Source organism: Apostichopus japonicus, chromosome 21 (genome assembly GCF_037975245.1).
Source record: "Apostichopus japonicus isolate 1M-3 chromosome 21, ASM3797524v1, whole genome shotgun sequence".
Taxonomy (NCBI): domain Eukaryota; kingdom Metazoa; phylum Echinodermata; class Holothuroidea; order Aspidochirotida; family Stichopodidae; genus Apostichopus; species Apostichopus japonicus.
In genome coordinates this window covers 15,211,637-15,231,567 of record NC_092581.1, presented here as the reverse complement: position 1 = coordinate 15,231,567, position 19,931 = coordinate 15,211,637, and the positions used below count along the sequence as shown (strand labels likewise).

At 38.9% G+C, this 19,931-nt stretch overlaps 2 protein-coding genes across 4 annotated transcripts in view; one reads left to right on the top strand and one right to left on the bottom strand.

The window, feature by feature from the left end:
* LOC139962733 (aminopeptidase N-like) overlaps nucleotides 1-19,931 on the top strand; it is a 77,617-nt gene that overhangs the window by 37,387 nt on the left and 20,299 nt on the right. For all 3 annotated transcript variants that reach the window (XM_071962985.1, XM_071962983.1, XM_071962984.1), the window contains exons 7-9: nucleotides 14,840-14,977; nucleotides 18,034-18,099; nucleotides 19,842-19,907. In XM_071962985.1, coding sequence (XP_071819086.1) covers nucleotides 14,840-14,977; nucleotides 18,034-18,099; nucleotides 19,842-19,907 — 270 coding nt within the window. The remainder of the gene's footprint in view (nucleotides 1-14,839; nucleotides 14,978-18,033; nucleotides 18,100-19,841; nucleotides 19,908-19,931) is intronic.
* On the bottom strand, nucleotides 1,140-10,626 carry LOC139962734 (uncharacterized protein F54H12.2-like). The gene is made up of 2 exons (XM_071962986.1): nucleotides 9,081-10,626; nucleotides 1,140-8,549 (listed from the first exon to the last, which is right to left on the bottom strand). Exon 2 carries the CDS (start codon nucleotides 5,322-5,324, stop codon nucleotides 4,005-4,007), a length of 1,320 nt encoding a protein of 439 aa, XP_071819087.1. The 5' UTR covers nucleotides 5,325-8,549; nucleotides 9,081-10,626; the 3' UTR covers nucleotides 1,140-4,004.

Here is a 19,931-nt window from a genome sequence, read left to right as displayed (position 1 = left end):
TCCCCTTTGTTTGAGTTGTGTTTCAAGTAAATGTCAAACCCCCTGTACACATTCTGATTCAGAAAGAGCACTCACTGGTACATGGGTAACGCTTGAAGTTCAGAAAGCGGTTGCAAAAGGCTACAAAATTTTGAACGTCGAAGTTGTATGGCATTTCGAGAACAGGGCACAGTATGATAAAGAAAAGAAAACGGGGGGTTTATTCACTGACTACATCAACACGTTCTTGAAAGTCAAACAGGAAGCTTCGGGGTGGCCTTCATGGTGTATCACTGCAGACGATCGAGACAAGTACATTGCAGACTATGCAGCAAACGAGGGCATTGAATTAGATTCAAGCAAGATTAACTATAATCCTGGGCTCAGAGCACTAGCTAAACTAATGCTGAACAGCTTTTGGGGAAAATTCGGTCAGCGGTCAGATTTGGAAAAAACCGAAGTCGTGACCAACGTGTCACGCCTTTACGAATTAATACAAGACTCTGACAAAACTGACGTAAGAAACATACGTTTAATTAACGAGGAAATCTTAGAAGTTTGCTACAAAGAGTACCAGGAATTTGCTCAACCTAATGCCCGTGTTAATGTCGTAATTGCAGCCTTTACAACTTGTCACGCTAGACTGCGTTTGTACGATGTACTCGATCGTTTGCAGGAAAGAGTTTTATACTTCGACACAGATAGTATAATCTATGTTACGAAGCCAGGGGAATGGGAACCACCCACCGGGGATTATCTCGGGGACTTGACTAATGAAATCGATCCAAAGGACGGACAGTTCATTGCTTCCTTTTGTACGGGTGGGCCAAAAAATTACGCCTATACGTTAGATAGTGGCATGTCCGTATGCAAAGTTCGCGGAATTACTTTAAATTATGAAAACACTCAAAAAGTGAATTACAATACTTTGTATGAAATGGTACAATCAGTGAATGAGAAAAAACAACCTCCCGTCGTAACGGTCACTGATACACATAAAATCACCCGGGATGTCAAAAGAAGGAAGATCGTCAATAAGACGATGAAAAAAGATTACAGAGTCGTTTACGACAAAAGAATCATTTTAGATGAATTCAGAACCGTACCTTATGGATTTGATTTCTAAGACGTAATGTCATCAATGGGGGAGGGGGGGGGGGTTATATGGGACGGTGGGAAAAAATGGAAGGTATGAGTAAAAGTCGTAAGATGTAAATAAGAGAGAATATTATATGTATATATATTTTGAGAATTTATTATTTAACGTAATTGTTTGTAAAATGAATTTCAATTGAAGAAAAAACGTATTGAAATAAAAGAAAGAAAAAAGAGAAGGGTATTGACCCCCCACACACACCCCATCATATTTCGTGTTTTGTTTCACTTGCTTTTGCGTCTTCTTTATTTATGTTCCTCTTTTGTATTTAAAAGCTAAGATGATATATGATGAACTAATGATGAAGGAAGTAATGACGGATTATAAAAAATATAAAAATAATAAATAAATGAAAATAATGATTACAGGGCTTCCCATTTTAACCATTTATGCCGTTTAGACATTGGTCTAGCTGGAGATGATCTTCTACGAGAATTTCTTTTCCCGGGAGGAGTGGGTAATAATCGGGCGGGTGGATCCTTCAATTGGTGCATATATTGTCGCCTTGTTACATTTCCGACGTAGGCTTCGGGAAAATTGATTGTCATTAAACCTCTCATAAACTGTTGCCACCCAATAGGATTAAAATCTTTACGCGATTGTAACAGATCGAGGATTAAGTCGGTGATGTTAGAACCGACTACTGGATTACCCTCATAGATTAACTCCCCTTTTAAATTCCAGTCGATAGTAGGTTCATGATCTGATAAACGCTGATGATGAATACGGTCTAACAAAAGTTTAGCCTTGTTTTTAATAGATTTTGGAAAATGTTTGATTAATTGATAATTTGGTTCCTCCTTGGAAGATTGATCCTTGTTAATAGGGGTAGTAGTTTGACTCTGGGACTGATCCATCGTCGTCGTCGTATCGCTCATAACACGCAGCGCGATAGGTTCCCCAACTGTTTTTTCTGCGTCCAAATAGCGTTGTAGAATCTGATGGTACAAGTCCACTTTTTCGTACAGGGTTAGGTCCTTCCTATCTAGAGTGTTTTTCATGGCTTCATCCAATTGGTGGAGTCGAGATGGTGTTTTATCCTGATTGGTTGCGTGAACCACTCGAGCCACATCCTGAGGCATCAGAACCATCTTCTTGGTATATTGCATGATATTTTATCGTTGCGTCACAGCACCTAGTAACATGCCTCCCAAAGATTGAATGATAGGTTTTAATATCAAACTCAAAAAGCCTCCCCTCTGTATTAATATATCCTTGCGCTTTTTATTGGATAGGCGTTTGTTGGATAGTTCCCTGAGATGTTTCTTGTACCGCGACAATTTCGACTTCTGGACGCGAGATAATGGCACATTTCCTTTTACAACATTGGCGGCGCATTCACATAAACTTTTGATTAACTGGGGGTCCGCGTGTTGTAGGAAAGCCTTTCGCTGTTTGGGGGAACATTTCGATAAAAAATCAATTTCCCGGGCATGGTTTCTCAAGCGACGTGATGGTGGTGCCATGTCTGCGTTTCAGATAAAAAATGAAGGCCTTAGATCTGTGTGTCTATGTTTTATCAGTTTGTGTTTATTTCCTTCGATCATTTGGGTACGTATGCATACTGCGTCTCATGTGGAAAAATGTTTGTACGGATACGAAAATCCTCGGGCGTGTAAGGCTTTAAATCGATGAAGAGGTATCCGTATGGATTCTTGGTAGCATCTGCAAACGCTTCTTGCATAAATTTGACTTGACCGGGATACATCTGTTTGGCCAAATTTGAGACTTGGGTTTTGTCTCTCGGGTTTTTAAATAACACGATATAATGTGCATTCAGTGTGATATTACGCGTTTCCTTTGCCCCGTAAAAGAAATTTTGTAAAATATATATCACGGAAATATTTCTGTGATGTGATCCTTTGGAGAACAAATCAGTTATGCGTTGATCGTTCCCATGTGACGTCATAATATCGTCTAAAATCATCAACGTTTTGTAAGTAGGGTCAAGATATGTCTCCAAATCCGTCGGGAGACCTTCAACAAAACGGATGTTAGAGAGGGCAGCAGACAGCTCCATAAAAGCTGGCTGGTATTCCCCATAGCAATACACAATCCTCTCAGGCGTTCCTTCAATGACATCTTGCGTCAAAATTTTCTTTACAAACTGCGTTTTACCACAACCAGTAGGCCCTGCAATGACGCACGTAAAGGGATGTTGTAGTTTCGTCGAATGCATTTAAAGAAATGAACCCGTTTTCAAATGTTACCCTAAATATAAAGAGAAAACAAATGTCTCGACTACGAAAACGGTGCACAGTCGTCTCATGGCCGTTATCGTCATTAGCCTACGCATAATTGAATCCTGATTACCACGCACACTCCTTTTTAAAAATGATTCTGGCAATTTGAAATGCCAAATATTCGTCATCTACGATAGGTAGGGCGACGTCATAGCGTCGTTCGATAAATGCATTGACCAAAGAGTCGTTTAGTTGCCAATCCTTCGTAAACTGGTTGACGATTCGCGACATGGACAGACCTCTAACTCTGTGCAATAAAAAATACAAACAGTGTTGGCCACACGCTGTTGAAAAGAAGTCTTGTATCTGTTTGTCATTGACTTTCAGGGGTGATTTTGAAGCGTGTCTTCTTAGAAATGGTCTAAAATAAGAGGCGCATGCTTCGGGAGAACGTCCAAAGGAGTCAAAGAATTCTGTTTGCTCAACGCCAACGAAAATAGCCACCCAATGACTTCCCGGTTCTTCTTTTATATCCGTGTTTGCTATAAGACACCATGGGGGTTTCATGCGTTGAGTGGGCAGGCAGTCCGCTGGAAATACCCCTCGACATAAAGGGCGCAACATTGCGTCTGACTTGATGATCGTCATTAATTGTTTTGTATTCATGGTGATTACAGAGAAGAGCGTTAAAAGTCTATGAATACGTTGCGAGTTTTATCCACTTCTACCACGGCGTCATATTCAGCGTATACAACCACATTTACACTTCTGGTCAATGCGTGCTCAAATTGCATTTCAAGGCGCACATTTCCGTTTTTGCGGAGATTAAAGTGGCCTCCGCTCGCTAGGTCAGGGGTCATGTCAAAGGCATACAACGTGTAACCTTTGGCGTAGTCACTTCGGCTGATCTGATTGCCTTTGTCACTAAACATACTATTTAATCCCGAATAAAGGGTCTGATAGGCCATGATGTAGCGGTCATCCGTAAAACTAGGGCGTAACGGTTTCCATGGTAGCTGTTCACCGTCGACGTATAACGCTAAAAAGTTCAGATGATGGTGATAAAAATTAAATGGGTTTCTGTTGTAAGCACCATTAAAAGCTTCCGTGTCGACAATTCCCAACACCACTCGTTTCGGTAGATTACCCAAGAACAAACTTTCCCGTTTGAAGATTAAGTTTCCTCTCGGGATGGAAAGCGATGTGACTTCTACTCTGTTGATAGGGTATTTAGCAGTGCCTTGCTCCAAAGCCTTGGCATGTGCTAAAGCCACTTCAGGGTGAACTTTAACATGACGTACGTAAAGCGAAGCATCCACGATGCGAACTTTAAAAGATGCGTTTGCTTCACCGGACAAGAGACAAAAAGCATCTTTGTTACGGTGTAACTTCATTTTCATTTCAACACCACCTAATAACATCTTTTGCTGAACAAACATATCACAATGTAAGGGGCCAACCAGATCGACGACCTTACTGTTCTTGACAAATTCGTATCTGGCTTTTAGGCCTTCATTCACCACTTGTTGATCTCCGTTGGGATTACAAGAATCCATTTTTCCAGCAGTATCTTTGTAGAACAGGCTTCCAGTGAGTTGAGATTCCTTGGCTTCCGGGCCATAAGAGAGCAATGTCTCCATCATCGCACGATAGGCGTAAGTATTCGTTGAAGGCGTTACCAGACGATCGTTTAACGTGACATCTACTTCGGAAAAGAGAGACTGTAATAACAAATTAACGGGACCAACGTTTGCGTCCGGCGGGAGATCATCGCCGTTACTTTGACTCAACTTTGCCCTCACGTGAAGAATAGTTTGAGACAGATCGAGATAATCCTCGGTCGATCCCTGCACGGAAAATTGTATCGGGGATGTATCGGTGATATTAGTGAGAGGATGATATTGAATCCAATTGCCCTTCACGATGCTGGTTTGTGTTGGGGGTACTGTGAACAAATCCAACTCTGATTTCATGCACTCGCATGAATTATTGTGAACAAGGGCCATGATGGTGATGATGATGATGATTACACGTCGAAAATATCCAGAGACCTCTTCACTCGCTTGGTTCGTTGTCTTCTGACGTTTTTTGGCTTTGCTTTTCTTTTTAAAGGTTTCCTTCTCGAAGTTGATCCTTCCAGTACACTCGTGACCATCCGTTGTCCTGCTTGACCAAGTCGTCGCTTAGCAGAGGTTTTAATGTGTTCTCCTTGCAGCGCATCGTTCATAATTTCCGTTCCCGTATACAACGCCTGTTTGCCCAGTGTTTTAGCCCCACTCTTTAAAAATGGAAGGGCTGATCTGGCTAATCGCCCTAAGATACCTCCTAATCCGTGTCCTCTCTGATGGTGGTAACCAGTGAACACTGGAAGTCCACGTCCTACCTGGCGAAGGTAGTAGTCTTCAAATGAATTCTTCATATTGATACGTTTAGGATTAGGTAAAAAGGGAAGATTTACTCTGCTTGAAGTGGAGTTTCACGATCACACGCCCAAGTTGAAATGGAATCAATTGTCCGAGATCATCCCTTAAATCTATTTGGATGTTTTCTATCATTCGGGATCGAACGGGAATGTAATGCGGATTGGTGTACGACACCGTGATGTGCTCCCCTGGGCGTTTATCTCCTATTTTAACAACGCGCAGTAAGGGCACGTGAGCATCCCCTACCCTCTGATGATCGACTATGTCACTGTAAACAAAAAAACTGGTGACGCCATTGTGTACATCTGAGACAACGTCACCGATGTTGAATCCCTCCGTACATATCTTGTTATGGTCTAAGAAACCAAACATTTGACTGAGACCTTGAAGAGCGAGGCTGTAACCTCTTTTTACTCTCACCGCGGTTTTGAAAGAATGCTTGTTGAGATGTAGTTTCACGTTGGCTGTCTCCGCTGGGGTTAATTCGTCGTGAAAGGCATCTATGACTTCCTGTATGGTGTCATAATATCCCTCGGGTAAACAAATCTCTCTCTCGTTGAGGAGCATGCCACAGTTTTTATATGTCACATTGTGCCAATTGAAAGGATACTGAATTTCACAAAGCGCTACTTCCCAATTCCCTGATAATACAATAGGCTCTGCCAACTGCGTCGTGAAACTAGAAAGCGTGTTACGTGGAAAATATTCGTATGAACTGTTGCTAGGCAACGTCACGTAAAAGTGCGATGCCATCATATCTTGTCCACGTCCTTCACCCAACTGTTAAATTTTGCTGGATATCCCTGCCATTTAACGAGATATTCAGTGCGGCCTCCTCGCTTTCGCTTCTTCAAAACTTTTTCGACTCTAAATAGGGCGCTCTCATCGACGTGAACACTTTGTAGTTCATGTTCATAAAAGTTACCCTCAATGGCCTCACCATCCCAGTCCTGGAGTTTGTATACGGGTATAGGTTTGGGTTTCCGCTTCACTACCGTGAATACTTCTTCACTCCAATTAGGTAAATAACCCTTTTCAAATTTGAGTTTTGATTTTGCAATTCTAACTCTTTCCTGTAAGTTAAATTTAAAATTGTCATTCGGTTTCCGTGCTATTGAAGGATATAACGTCTGCCACACCCGTCCTTCATTTTCCTTTGAAACGTCTATGGGTCGCATTTTAATGGATCTGTGATACGCACGATTGTAACCTTTTACGAGTTTGGGTAAAACGTCGATGTATTTCAGAGAATTGCGATAGGTAAAGTCTTTCCACATCCTCGATTTCAAAGTGCGGTTGAACCTTTCCACGACAGAAGCTTTAGTTTCATTGTTGGTCGTGAAATAATGAATGTTTTTATCTTTTAAAAATCTTTGAACGTTTTTATTTAAAAATTCCCCACCTCTGTCAGTATGAATTTGTAATGGCGTTCTGCCCGAGGAAAACATGGTTTTTATAGCGTTCAATACGGTAGTCCCAGATTTATTTTTGATCGGTACTACCCATGCGTGCTTCGATAAGACATCGATGCACGTTAACAAAAATTTAAACCCCCGATTGTACCGCGAAAGAGAACTTAAATCAACCAAATCCATCTCCCATTGGTGATCCATTGCACTAACCAAAACTCTGTTTCTAGAGAAAAGTCTCCTTGAGCTTTTATGTAGCGTATACGTATTTTGTTTTTTCATCCAGTCAAGAATTGCCTTTCGGGTAAGCTGATGCACCCCTTCCTTTTTGACTTCTGAGTAAAGTTTGTTAACCCCTCCATAACTCGCAGGGTGTCGGGGGTCGTAATAAATCTTGTGCAAGTAGTCCTCGTGGTTTGCATCCATGGTGGGGGGAGGGACAAGGTTCTTTGTTATGAGAGGAGCGGACAGTGAATGATAAACTCTCCTCGATATCATTATCCTAAATGGCTAAACAAGGTGTTGGTACTATATCATTTGTAAGGGGGGGGGGGGAGGGGGAATAATGGGGGAACGGGGAACATGCAAGGGAGGGATGGGATGGTGTAGCTTAATATTCCTGACAAATAAAAATAAAATGACGGAGACTTGTAAGCCAAAACACGACAAACGAACACACGTGTAACTGTCGTATATAGACTGTAATTGAGATTAAAAATTTAAAAATTTAAAAAAAAAAAAGCTTAAGATAATATTTGTTTAGCTTTTACTTACAACACAATCATTTACATTTATTTTAACTAACATCTTAATTATGTATTGTTTACGTTACACATTTTTAATCATTATTACTTATTCTTAACATTATTCTTCTTAACAAATCAACATCTTCACGTAATACCCAATGCACACAATAATAACTTATCCACAATTCCTCTGGTGGCATATTTATCTTCAATGCACGACATTCCACCAGATATTTGGTCTTAAAAATATGTTCAATGTCCAAGTTTTTTACGGAATCATCCAGGAACATTGCGAGGCGTTCATCGTCCGTGGCCATGAGACACCAGTCGTGCTCAATCTGACTCGGATGGTCCACACTACATCCGTAACACAAATCATCGCATTTTTGTTTTATGATATGCCAAAGCTCTTGACAAATCACATTCTTTGCTAAACGTTGCAACTTTTTTTCGTGTTCGGTTGTCGTTGTCTGGACCTCATCTACGACGATGCCTTTTTCAAACAACCTCTTTGGTTGACATCTGGGGTTTCGCCTCTTGATGTGCCTAGACACTTTGGGGGCCACTACATCCGGTTGTGGTGCATTCACGCTCGGGGTCTCCAGTTCTGCCTCCTCATCCGAATCCAATACCCAGATCACTTCAGTTTCATCCTGAAACATAGTACGAACAACATATGAATACTAAATCCTGTTACAATCAGCAATCATCGCTGCGAGCTTTTCGTCAATGTCAGGCACAATACTCTCCAACCACATCCACTGCTCCCCCGTTATATTTATACCTTTCTTTGTCGGATAACATTTTCCAAACTTACTGTATCGTGTGTGTTCACGTAGACTGATAAATGTCTTCCCCATCCAACGAGATAAGGCTATCATTTTGAAAGGTTTTTCAAGCGTGTTAGTTTCATTCTCAGGTTGTAAATGATGTTTTTCATAAACTGAACGTGAAGGCAAAGGGTTCTTTTCAACTTCCTTCAACGCATTACTAATACGCGTCATTAAAAATTTTAGTTCACCCCACTGTTTGACGGATAAAGTAAGCCCTGATTTTCCCGGTAGTAATGCATCACATCCATCCTTGCTATAAAATTGTCTTATGGTAACGTAAGCCTTGCCACGAAATGTATGTAACTGTACATGCGTATTGCCTTCGAGATGAAACAGAGCAGGTTTACTCACATGCGTTGGTTTGCAACCAGCTTCGTCGTAACCCTCTGTCAATGGCGATACCGTTGGTGGAGGTGACTGCGACGACCGCTTAGTAGGGCTCGGCCATTGTAGACGGGTTTCCTCGTCTTGAGGTGTTGGTGGCGTTACATCTTTTACCAATTTGGCCATTTTAATAATGTTCAAGTCCAAAGGCACTGCGTTTTGACGGCGCAGTCTCTTCAAGCCTTGCCGCACAGAGTCATCGGTACAAAGCGTCGAAGTTTCGATTGAGGAAGCCATGATATGAATGTCGTCCAAATCAAGAATCCGTAAAAATGACTAAGTCCAAACTTTAAGATAGTTGAAACAGCAAAAATGTTCTAAGTCCAAACTTTTGAGAAGTTTGAAGCAGCAAAAATATTCTAAGTCCGAACTTTCAGATAGTTGAACAGCAAAAATATTCTAAGTCCAAACTTTTGAGAGGTTGGAAGCAGCAAAAATTTTCTAAGTCCGAACTTTTCAGGTAGTTGAGCAGCAAAAATATTCTAAGTCCAAACTTTTCAGGTAGTTGAGCAGCAAAAATATTCTAAGTCCAAACTTTTGAGAGGATGGAAGCAGCAAAAATATTCTAAGTCCGAACTTTTCAGGTAGTTGAGCAGCAAAAATATTCTAAGTCCAAACTTTTCAGATAGTTGAACAGCAAAAATATTCTAAGTCCGAACTTTTCAGGTAGTTGAGCAGCAAAAATATTCTAAGTCCAAACTTTTCAGATAGTTGAACAGCAAAAATATTCTAAGTCCAAAGAGTTGAGATTGGCTGAGGAACGATGTGAACAGTGAGATGCTTCGATGCAGAGTGATCTTATAAAGGGTTTTACAACACACCAATATCTCTGTTTTTAATCTTTGAACAATGAAACGCCTGTAAGCCTTTTCCATCAAAAGCATAAGGATATACACGTGGGTACCCTTATCCCCCCTTAATCATTGCTTTCATAATTAAGCTACGTCCGTCTGTCTCCTTATGACACAAATAAACCCGTATAGTGAAAAATACCCTCATCCCATCTTCAAAGTGATCATTGGTTTTTTACAATAATCCGTCGCAATCATTTCTAAAGCTTTCTTTACTTCCGCTTCGCCATCATTCTTATCATCTTACATAAGAGCACTCTACTTAAGCTCCTCATTAAGATACCTTTTCAATCATTAACACACCCCCCTCTGTTAAATGCCAATCATGTCAGAACTTGTTGCCAACGTGTCATGTTTCTCTCTCAAAACTTTGGAAAAGGAGGGCGCACTTAATCCTAAAACTTTGTTAATAGAGGGCGTTCTGTCATATGACATCATACAATTTATTTTACTAAAACATAATGATAATAATATTAATTAAACATATAAAAATCATATATCAAAATCATATATCAAAATTCATATCAAAATTCATAAAAAAAATTCATAAAAAAAATTCATAAAAAAATTCATAAAAATATTCATAAAAATATTAATAACAATATTCATATTAATATAATCCCTTAACAATAGATTGTCCTAAACCATCGTTACTACTACTAATGACAGTTGCCATGACAATATCTTTACAATTTTAAGTCCTATCATACAGTACAATGATTTGGCAATAAACGATGACACGCGTTTGCCTTCACGCCGTTAAGATTAAATAGCAGTACTGTAGTTCATAACTGCAAGAGAAAATTGTGAAATCCATTCGAAGACCAGCAGGTATAAGGTATAACCCAGTGGCGGCGGAACCGGGGGGGGGCTTGGGGGCTTAGCCCCCCAATGAAAAAGTTGAGGGGGCAAATGCATGATAAGCCCCCCCCCCCCAATATTTACCAAGGCTCCGAAACGTGCATCTGCCCATTGTTCAATGCATACTTGTCGATCTGTCCGATGCACACGTATACTATATAGGTGTAATAATTTTAGTAATTGCTGGGGGACCCTCGGCCCGTCCCCTGGATATAGACCACATTGTCACCCCAACCTCGTCTTCACGCCCCGTGAAAAGTGGAAGCAGTAAGTGAGAGTACCGGTAAGCGTAACACAACTTCGTCTTAGGCCAATGACGTAGCCTCATTTCAGCCAGTTCTCCAACATCCTCTTACTTAGTGGCGGAGCGTGCATATATACAGTCAGGGGGCGTATGACCCCCCCCCCCCCTGACGGACTCAAATGGACTGCTGGCGCCCTTTTCAGCTTTTCACTACTTTATACTTATTCGCGATTATTGACTATTTTATTGCGCTCTCATATACCTATTGACATTGTCATATTCCGTTGGTGTAATTTTCCGACAAAATGGCGACGACACCTTTTTATTCTCCGTTTAGCTGCAAATTAGCAAGGCTCGGAAAGGGTCATTTCCTGCAATGTAGGGAGTATCTTTACTCAAAAATTTTATGTACGTTCCGCGCCAACCTGTGGTGGCGCTCCGCTTAGATAGTGTCGAAAGCACCCCTATAGACCATTCTTGCCCCCCCTGACCAATGCCCCTAGCTCCGCCACTGCCCTTACTACACTCAAAAACGTCTTTGCGAGTACACTACGAGTAATAGCTACTCTCTTAAAACACTATCGAATATACAAATTACAATGTTTTAACAGACTTTTACGTGCAATCTGAGAAATTGCAGGCTTGAGACCCATATTTTACGGCTAGGTATTCGCAGCATAAAACACTCGGGAAGTGCCGTTTCCGGCCATCTGGGGGTTTGAAAAAAAAAAAAAAAATTCTTGCACGCTCCGCGCCAACTGATGGTGGCGCTCCGCTTAGATAGTCTCCACACATTAGCCCCCCAATAATTTTCCCGTTCCGCCGCCCCTGGTATAACCCCCCCCCATCTCCTCTTCCCCTTTCCCACACACACATTTCGTAAGAAGGCCATATTTGTTCAAATTTACACAAAAATGATTCAAATCTTGAAGTATCCAATCAAAAGAACAAATTAAATATTGCCGCTGATATATACTGTTATCGAGAGCATATTTTTCTGGAAAGATTCTGGGCGTAAAAAATCACCAATGAGTGTTTAATAATGGAATAAACAGGTCGATGCTGTTTACAAGCTGGTATTCAGTAGATTGGCTTTACTTAAGCGTATAAAACCATTCATTTATACTGACAATATTTGTATTCCATATTATAATGGATATACACTTTACCGATGTTTGAGTATATTGTAGTTTTAGTTTGGGGTTTGCCAGTAGTGCTAGAAATGCTCTCAGACTAAGTCGTCGACAGAAAGCATTCATCAAGAAATATTCTAACTGCAACATTCGATGATAGATCAGAAGCTAACCTTGAATCTGAAATTGAAAATGATTTCAATCTCGAAAAATGTATTTAAAATGTAAAAGATTGACAATGGTGTAAATAAGTCTCTAAATGGTCTGGCGGCACAGTACCTTGCGGATATGTTCCGTGACACGAACTTGATATACACATTACCGTTCCCCCAAGATCCACCACAAAGTACAAAAATTATGCCTTATGAGGCGACAAAACTCATTATATCGTATAAAGAAACATTTTCCTGTTGCTGCTAAGAAGTGGGAACGAAATTATCTAAGGAATGCCAACTCTTTTAAACACCATTAAACGCTATATCCAGGGCTTTTATTTCATTTTTTATTGCGTTGTTTGTTCCTTGTACTATTTCATTTTTTAAGAAAGACATGAAGAAATGGAAGGAAACCTGGATTTGAAGGTCAAGTTTAACTCCTAAATTGACACGAAAGAGAACGAGAACTCTATGAAGGATTAGCATTCATACGCGAGTTGTTAACTTGTAGCTTATTCCCAGGCAAGCGAATTTCTGGGTTGCTCTGAGAAATATCGCTTGAAAATAATTGCACCTTAAATGAAGATGAAACGATCACCGGAAGCCGACAGTTGAACTAACCAACAACCAAAAAGAGAAAAGAAAAAACAGAGGGGTAAAGAAAGAAAGACTGAATAAAACAAAATAAGAGACAAAAAAAAGAGAACAGTTTTCGGTTGGTTACCGAGGAATCTTCACTCTTTAAACCTAACAAATTGAGAAAACCAATAAAAACAATTCGACGAGGAGATTGAGAGGGAACCTGGCTGTTCGCCTGGAAATTAGAATTTGGTTTATCATAGCCTTAACATATAGCCTTAACCATTATTTCATTACAGTGTGTATGAACCTATACTAGATATCCGACGAACAATCAAGTTATTCTGAGTATTGGCGAGGAGGGGACCTGGGAAATTTAAGAAACACGAAATATAATAAAAAAACGGAGATACAACGCGGAAAGAAATGTAAACCGAGATACTTTTCGTATTCCTTCGACTCTCTCTTTCTCTCTCAATCGATTCCGATATATCATGACGCAGGGATGATGGGAGAAGGGAGGAGAGGGGACAAGGGGGAACAAGGGGAACAAGGGGGAACAAGGGGGGGGGGCAAGGGGGGTTCAAGGGATATTACAGTGACAGACAGTGCTAATTCAAACCTAAAGAGAAATTGTCGTACACACTGCCTGCTGAAACATCCGCCTTGCCCCTCCAAATTGGAAATTTGTATAAACCAAGAAAAATTATCCCCAAAAACAAGCCGCTATTATTTTAATTCTAACTATTCATTTCCAAAAGTGTTGTAACTTCGTTTATATTGATATCACAGGTCAAACCATCACAATAAGGTATGCCCTAACATGTTCAGATATTTCACAGTGTATGGTTGAGATCATGACTTGTGGGGGGGGGGGGGGGTGAACAGAAGGTAAAAGTCCGGGGTCTCTGATTCCCCGATTCCCTGGGTCCCCTCTTCTGAACGTTTCTTTTCTCCAAAACTTAGCCGAAAATGCAATTTTGTTCAAACCTTTGTAAATTAGTGTAAATATTTAGTACGCTATATATGCTGATATTCCTTACTTTTTACTGCCGGTTTACTTATGCACCGCCATTTTGGTAATTAATGGCCCCGTTGGTATCTACACCAATACATGTCCCCTGTTTTCCAACCAATGTGTGACTCAGTATTTTATACAACATTCCCAAAAGAGCCTCCAAGATTTATCATATCATTTTTTTGTTTTTGTGGTGTCATCTTAGATTTCAAGGTTTTAGGGTCACGTGACCTTTTCTTCTTACTCCTCCTCTATTTGTCAATTTCCCTTTTCTGTTTTTTTCTTTATTATTTCTGTTTGCTATTATTTTGTTTTTTGGTCATTTGCTGTATATTTGCAAGAAAAGTAAAACATAATTATTTTTTGCTTTTATTCTCATTATGTGCGCACAATCCGGAAACTTAATCGTCACTGAAAGGTATATACTAACCCCAAATAACAAGTCACATAATTATATATAGGTAAATAACTCGTGCATAATTGTGGTTCAGCAAAATTCAATCCCCGAGTGAGAAGCTTTGTAAGTATAATTCGTTGCGGTGATAGGTCAAGCATCAGATGAATGCGCTACGCTCTGACACCCAAACCAGCAACTCGCCCTAATACTGGTAATGAGAGGGAATTCATTGCAAACATCTCCTGAAGTGTCATTACGGTATATAAGTAATATATGGTTTGTTAAACCTTGCCGTTTGAAGTTTTTGTTTGTTATAGAAAATACCTACTTTTCTACATGTATACGTTTGATAGTTGATACTTCACTATCCATCAACATTCTTTAAAGCGATTTACTCAGTTTATTGCTGTTTTCATTTTGCTTTATTTTTTTTTTTATCTCACGTTGTTGTTTTTTTTTAAAACATAATTTCCAATCATTTTTTTCAGTTAGAAGATCAGGCTTTCACTCAAAATATGCTCTCCATTATGAAGCTTGACGCAATGCCTACGTCACATCCAATACTTCGTGAAATCAATAAACCGTCACAGGTTCTGGACAATTTCGACCGTATTATTTACTGGAAGGTGAGTATCCCATGACGTCATATGACGTCATAGGACGTCACATGACGTAATATATTAAGGCTCAAGCTGTAGTCTTAAAGATGACCAGGATGAAGATTACGGTGGAGTTAAAGTTCTTTCTGCGATTTTTTTGGTTAAAAGGAACCGTCCGATGGCTGAAATTTATTGCTAAACAAATTTGGTCGAAATTTTCTGCATCTTTGGGTACATATCACATTCTTTAAACATTTTGGATGACGAAGATATGAAATGTTCAAATTTCCTGATATTTTGTGATTGCACCTGGCAACAGCAGAGTGAATAATGTCATCCTGGTAATTGAGCAGACAACAGTTGTTTTGTATTATAATGTTGCAATAATTTATCCAAAGAGGAGACGGGCATGGGGGGGGGGGGATTACGAAAAAGAGAAAATAAAAGAAAAGAAGAATTTTAATGAAATTTTAAATACAGACGACATTGACAGCTAATCAAATATGACAAATATGTATCACATTTCAAGAACAAATCAAACGCATATATCATTATAGGAAAGAACAATTTTTTTTACGAGAACATCTGCCATGTTGATATCACTGACCATATGGGTTTCAGTAACAACAGTGAAGAATATATTGTTCTATCTTCCATACAAAGTATCTCATCGGCTATCGCAGGAAATATCTCTTTAATTTCTCAGTGAATGTGTGCCATATGCTAATATCCACTTTGCACTGCCTTGTATAGCTGCATGATTGTGAAGCAATCTTCACAAATACAAACCTGTTATCTTGATATATAGCTCTCTCAGTACATATAAGAAATACATTTACTATACCACCTAAGAGACTTCTTACGACATGATACTGTGTCGTGTAATTCAAGCCGGTTTTTACACGTGAATTGCTATAGATTTTGAATCGGCTGTAGGAATATGTCATGTTATATTGTCACAGAACTAGATCACTCTGGATGGCACTCGTTCATGCACTAAAAGATATATAGTTAGTATAGAATATCACATCAAAATGTCGCATCAGTTTCATGACACAAGTATATATATATATATATATATATATATATATATATATATATATATATATATATACTAAATGTATACTAGATATATAGGCTATTATGTAAGTTGAAACAGAATCAAATCAAACATTCATGTTAACCTAATTCGATTCAAGTTTTCTTTCAATAGGTAGATTTTTTTTGCCCGTCACAATTAGGTAATGATGTCAGATAATAGGTTAATGAATGTTAAATCGAAAATGTCCATTATGTAGCACATCTATTTACGAAACTATTCTACTACGTGTAACAAAATAAACTTGATACTTTGTTCAAGTTAGAGGACATATAAATTGCGTTACGAATTCAAATTGGTTAAACTGGAATTTATTTCGGTGAAAGACATTGTAACAGTTATCCTTAAGACATATAAAATAAACATAGTTCCACACTTTAAGTTAAACTATTCAAACGTAATAAGAATAACAAAATTCAGCTTAATTGCCATGACGACATCACCCACTTTGTTGTTGCCAGATGCTTTCACAAAATACCAACAAAATTGAAAAAAAAAAAACAATTTTATCTTTCGTCATACAAAATGCTGTGAGTATGTGCATGGCTTTGAGCAGATAAATAAAATAATCTACCTGTAACTTTTTTGAGCAATCAGTTTCAATTTTAACCAGCGGAATATCGATTTAACAAGTTTGAACGAAACTTTATATCATGTTCATTTAAGCAGTAAGTTGTTTGCGCTTTATCGCCAGTTTGGCGGCAACTTTCCTATGAAAAGTTTGGATCGGTTATTGCTGAAACTAAAATTCAAAGTCATGAAGTGTAACATAATTTGCAAGGGGAAAGTTAATTTCAAAAGTAATTAATAAATCATTATTGTGCAATGTTGAAAGTGTCGTACCCAATATTTATTTGTATTCATCTGTTATCATTAATGATATCGATATGGTATTGCGCAGAAGGCAAATCAGAAATTTCCCACATTTTTCGCCCTTACTTTAAATGAAACGTGACTTCTTTATACAGGCTGTTAATGAAATTTACGTAATGTCACGTTATTTTAGTATCGATTTTTTACCACATTTCAAACTGAACCGTTTTAAGAAGAAATTTAACATGGCAAGCACCTCTTAGTTAATTGTTTTTTTTTCTCTCTGCTATGTTTTGCCCTTTCTCTAAAATGTTAAGATAAAAAAAAAGTGTTATGAACTTTCCCTGTTGATAGTTTCATTTCCAATGATCAAACAATCCTTCAAGTCAGTTGTAAGTATGTTCTGCTTCGTTTAATCGGTGTCTTACTTTCATTTATAGGTTGTGGTAGATCATGAAAGAAAAGTTCAAAAGGCCTGAAAAGTCCCTCGAATGCGAATCAAATTCATAATTCATAAATAAAACATTTTTTTTTGGAGAGAGGTGAGCCTATCAAAGAGGTGGTTTCAGGTAGCGGAATTTAATCATACAAGCGAGGAACATGTTGCGTATACCGGTAACTTTTCTTAAAACTTGTGTGCAATTGCACCCCAATCAGGGTAAACATGATGGGGTATATACGAACATGACGAAGGGATTGGGTGAGTTAAGGGGGTGGGACCTACAGGCAATGGGTCAATTATAGGGGGCCTCGGATATGGCAAACGTTGGATCAGATCAGGGCTTCGGACACCAGAAGAAAAGTTTCATTACGCCAATAAAAGTAAAAATGAATTTATGAAGACTTCAATAAGGGAACCGGATGACGTTATTCCCCCCCCCCCCCGGACACCCCCGGCTCTAGACGCCTCCGTGTGTAAATGCGTTTTTTCTGATGATCTTCTTGCCTTATTATTCAGACTTCGTAATCGGGAGAAAAGGGTATATCGAGCTATCAACTCAAACACGACCAACTTCTCATTTCTGTCAGAAATAATTAGCCTACCAATATTTGTATTATTGCATTCCTACGATGTATTATATAATGCACGTTTAGAAGGTATTTCATATAAGTTAAAATAACTAATGATATGCGATTAGATTTTATGTGCTTATTTTCCTCACCTCTTCAGAGTACCGCCGTTGTTCGGATGCTGCTAGATCTGATTGGAGAAACAGCTTTCAGGACAGGAATGGAGGTAGGTCCCCACGACAAGGATTTCCCGATGTACGGCCAATATGAATTATATACGAATGACCCAAATATTTCACACTGTGAGATCATACCTCATTCTTAAAAGTCGACTTCAAAGTCATCATCGTCATCGTCGTCGTCGTCGTCATCGTCATCGTCATCATCACCATCATCGTCATCGTTATCGTCACCATCATCATCATCATCATCATCATCATCATCATCGTCATCGTCATCATCATCGTCATCATCATCATCATCATCATCATCATCATCATCATCATCATCATCATAATCATCATCATCATCATCATCATCATCATCATCATCATCATCATCATCATCATCATCATCATCATCATCATCATCATCATCATCATCATCATCATCATCATCATCATCATCATCATCATCATCATCATCATCATCATCATCATCATCATCATCATCATCATCATCATCATCATCATCATCATCATCATCATCATCATCATCATCATCATCATCATCATCATCATCATCATCATAGTCTTATTAAATGGCTAATTTCTTTGAGAAAGAAGTTTCCATTTGTGTAAAAGATATAACTTAATGTTCCATGTTTGAGATCCTGAGACATAACGTTCACATCACTGCGATAGTCTATCTCTGATATGCAGATATCGTAATACGATAACTTTGTGTGGACTTTTCAAAGCACGTTTCGTGGATCACTTTCCTTCCTAAGACATTTTTTCTTCTTAACCGACGGGATATGTATTAACTCATTTTCCCCCCTAACACTGCAAACCCTAGATACCGTATTTTCTTGTTCAGTGAAAGTAAATATAGCAAACGACTGTATTTCACTACTTTAAAAGCTCTTTATCGGTGTTAAACGAGGCAAGCAACATATGCATTAATAATTGGCCATGATTGGAAAGGTGTCAAAAATCACAGTCTGTCTAGAAATTCTCACCAACCCATCCGAACATTTTGTCATCTTCAATGCAAGTCATGATTTTTAAAATGAATCGCGTAGAAGGTTAGCGACCCTGACTCTTGGGAAGAATGAGAAGAAAAAAGGGGATCTCTTCCTCCCGCTTGATGTATTGGATATCAAGTTGAATGTTTGGTTGATCAGGAGCTAACATGACATTCGATAATCAGTGAAGATCCGGTATGGAACGCCAGAGAGGACAACAATAATAGATGTGACCCGAAATTAAAATGGTTGTACAATAATCAGGAGTTTACAGTATACCTACATACGGTATCAGTCTTAGAAGCCCACACTACCTCCACCTCTCTCTCCTCACTGAGAGCATCATCATTCAGTACATGTGAGAAACACCTTACGGCTGTGAAATGATCCTGACAATTCGGTTTAGACAAAATAAATCCATTATTAAAACTATGCACATGTTCCGCAGTGCACCCGTATTAGGCCTCTTTTTTAGTCGTTGCCTCTTGGCCTCAGAATTCTCCATGGCCATCTTGGTGAGAAACCAGTATTCATATGTGACAAAATATGTCAAGTGATGCCGTCTATATAGCCCATTGTTGGTGTTTAATTTCCTAGTCAAAATCAAAGACTGTGTGACTTTACAATGTCGTGATTCAGACGAACAACTTTGTATTATTACGGTATCAGTTAAAAACCATGACATATCTTTTACATTATCAAAGTTTAATCCATTTAAGAAAGAGTATAGAAGAAAGAAATTTCGATAAACTAAAGCTGTTTGCACTTTCCTTTTTTAACAGAGATTTTTAAATGAACGGGCATACCAGAATGCTAATTCGGAAGATATATGGAATGCTCTGGACAAGGTAAGTAATAAACCCTTTGGTGTA

Bases quoted from the DNA above. Each gene is read 5' to 3' on its own strand.
- LOC139962734 (XM_071962986.1), bottom strand. From the start codon at position 5,324: ATGGCCCTTGTTCACAATAATTCATGCGAGTGCATGAAATCAGAGTTG.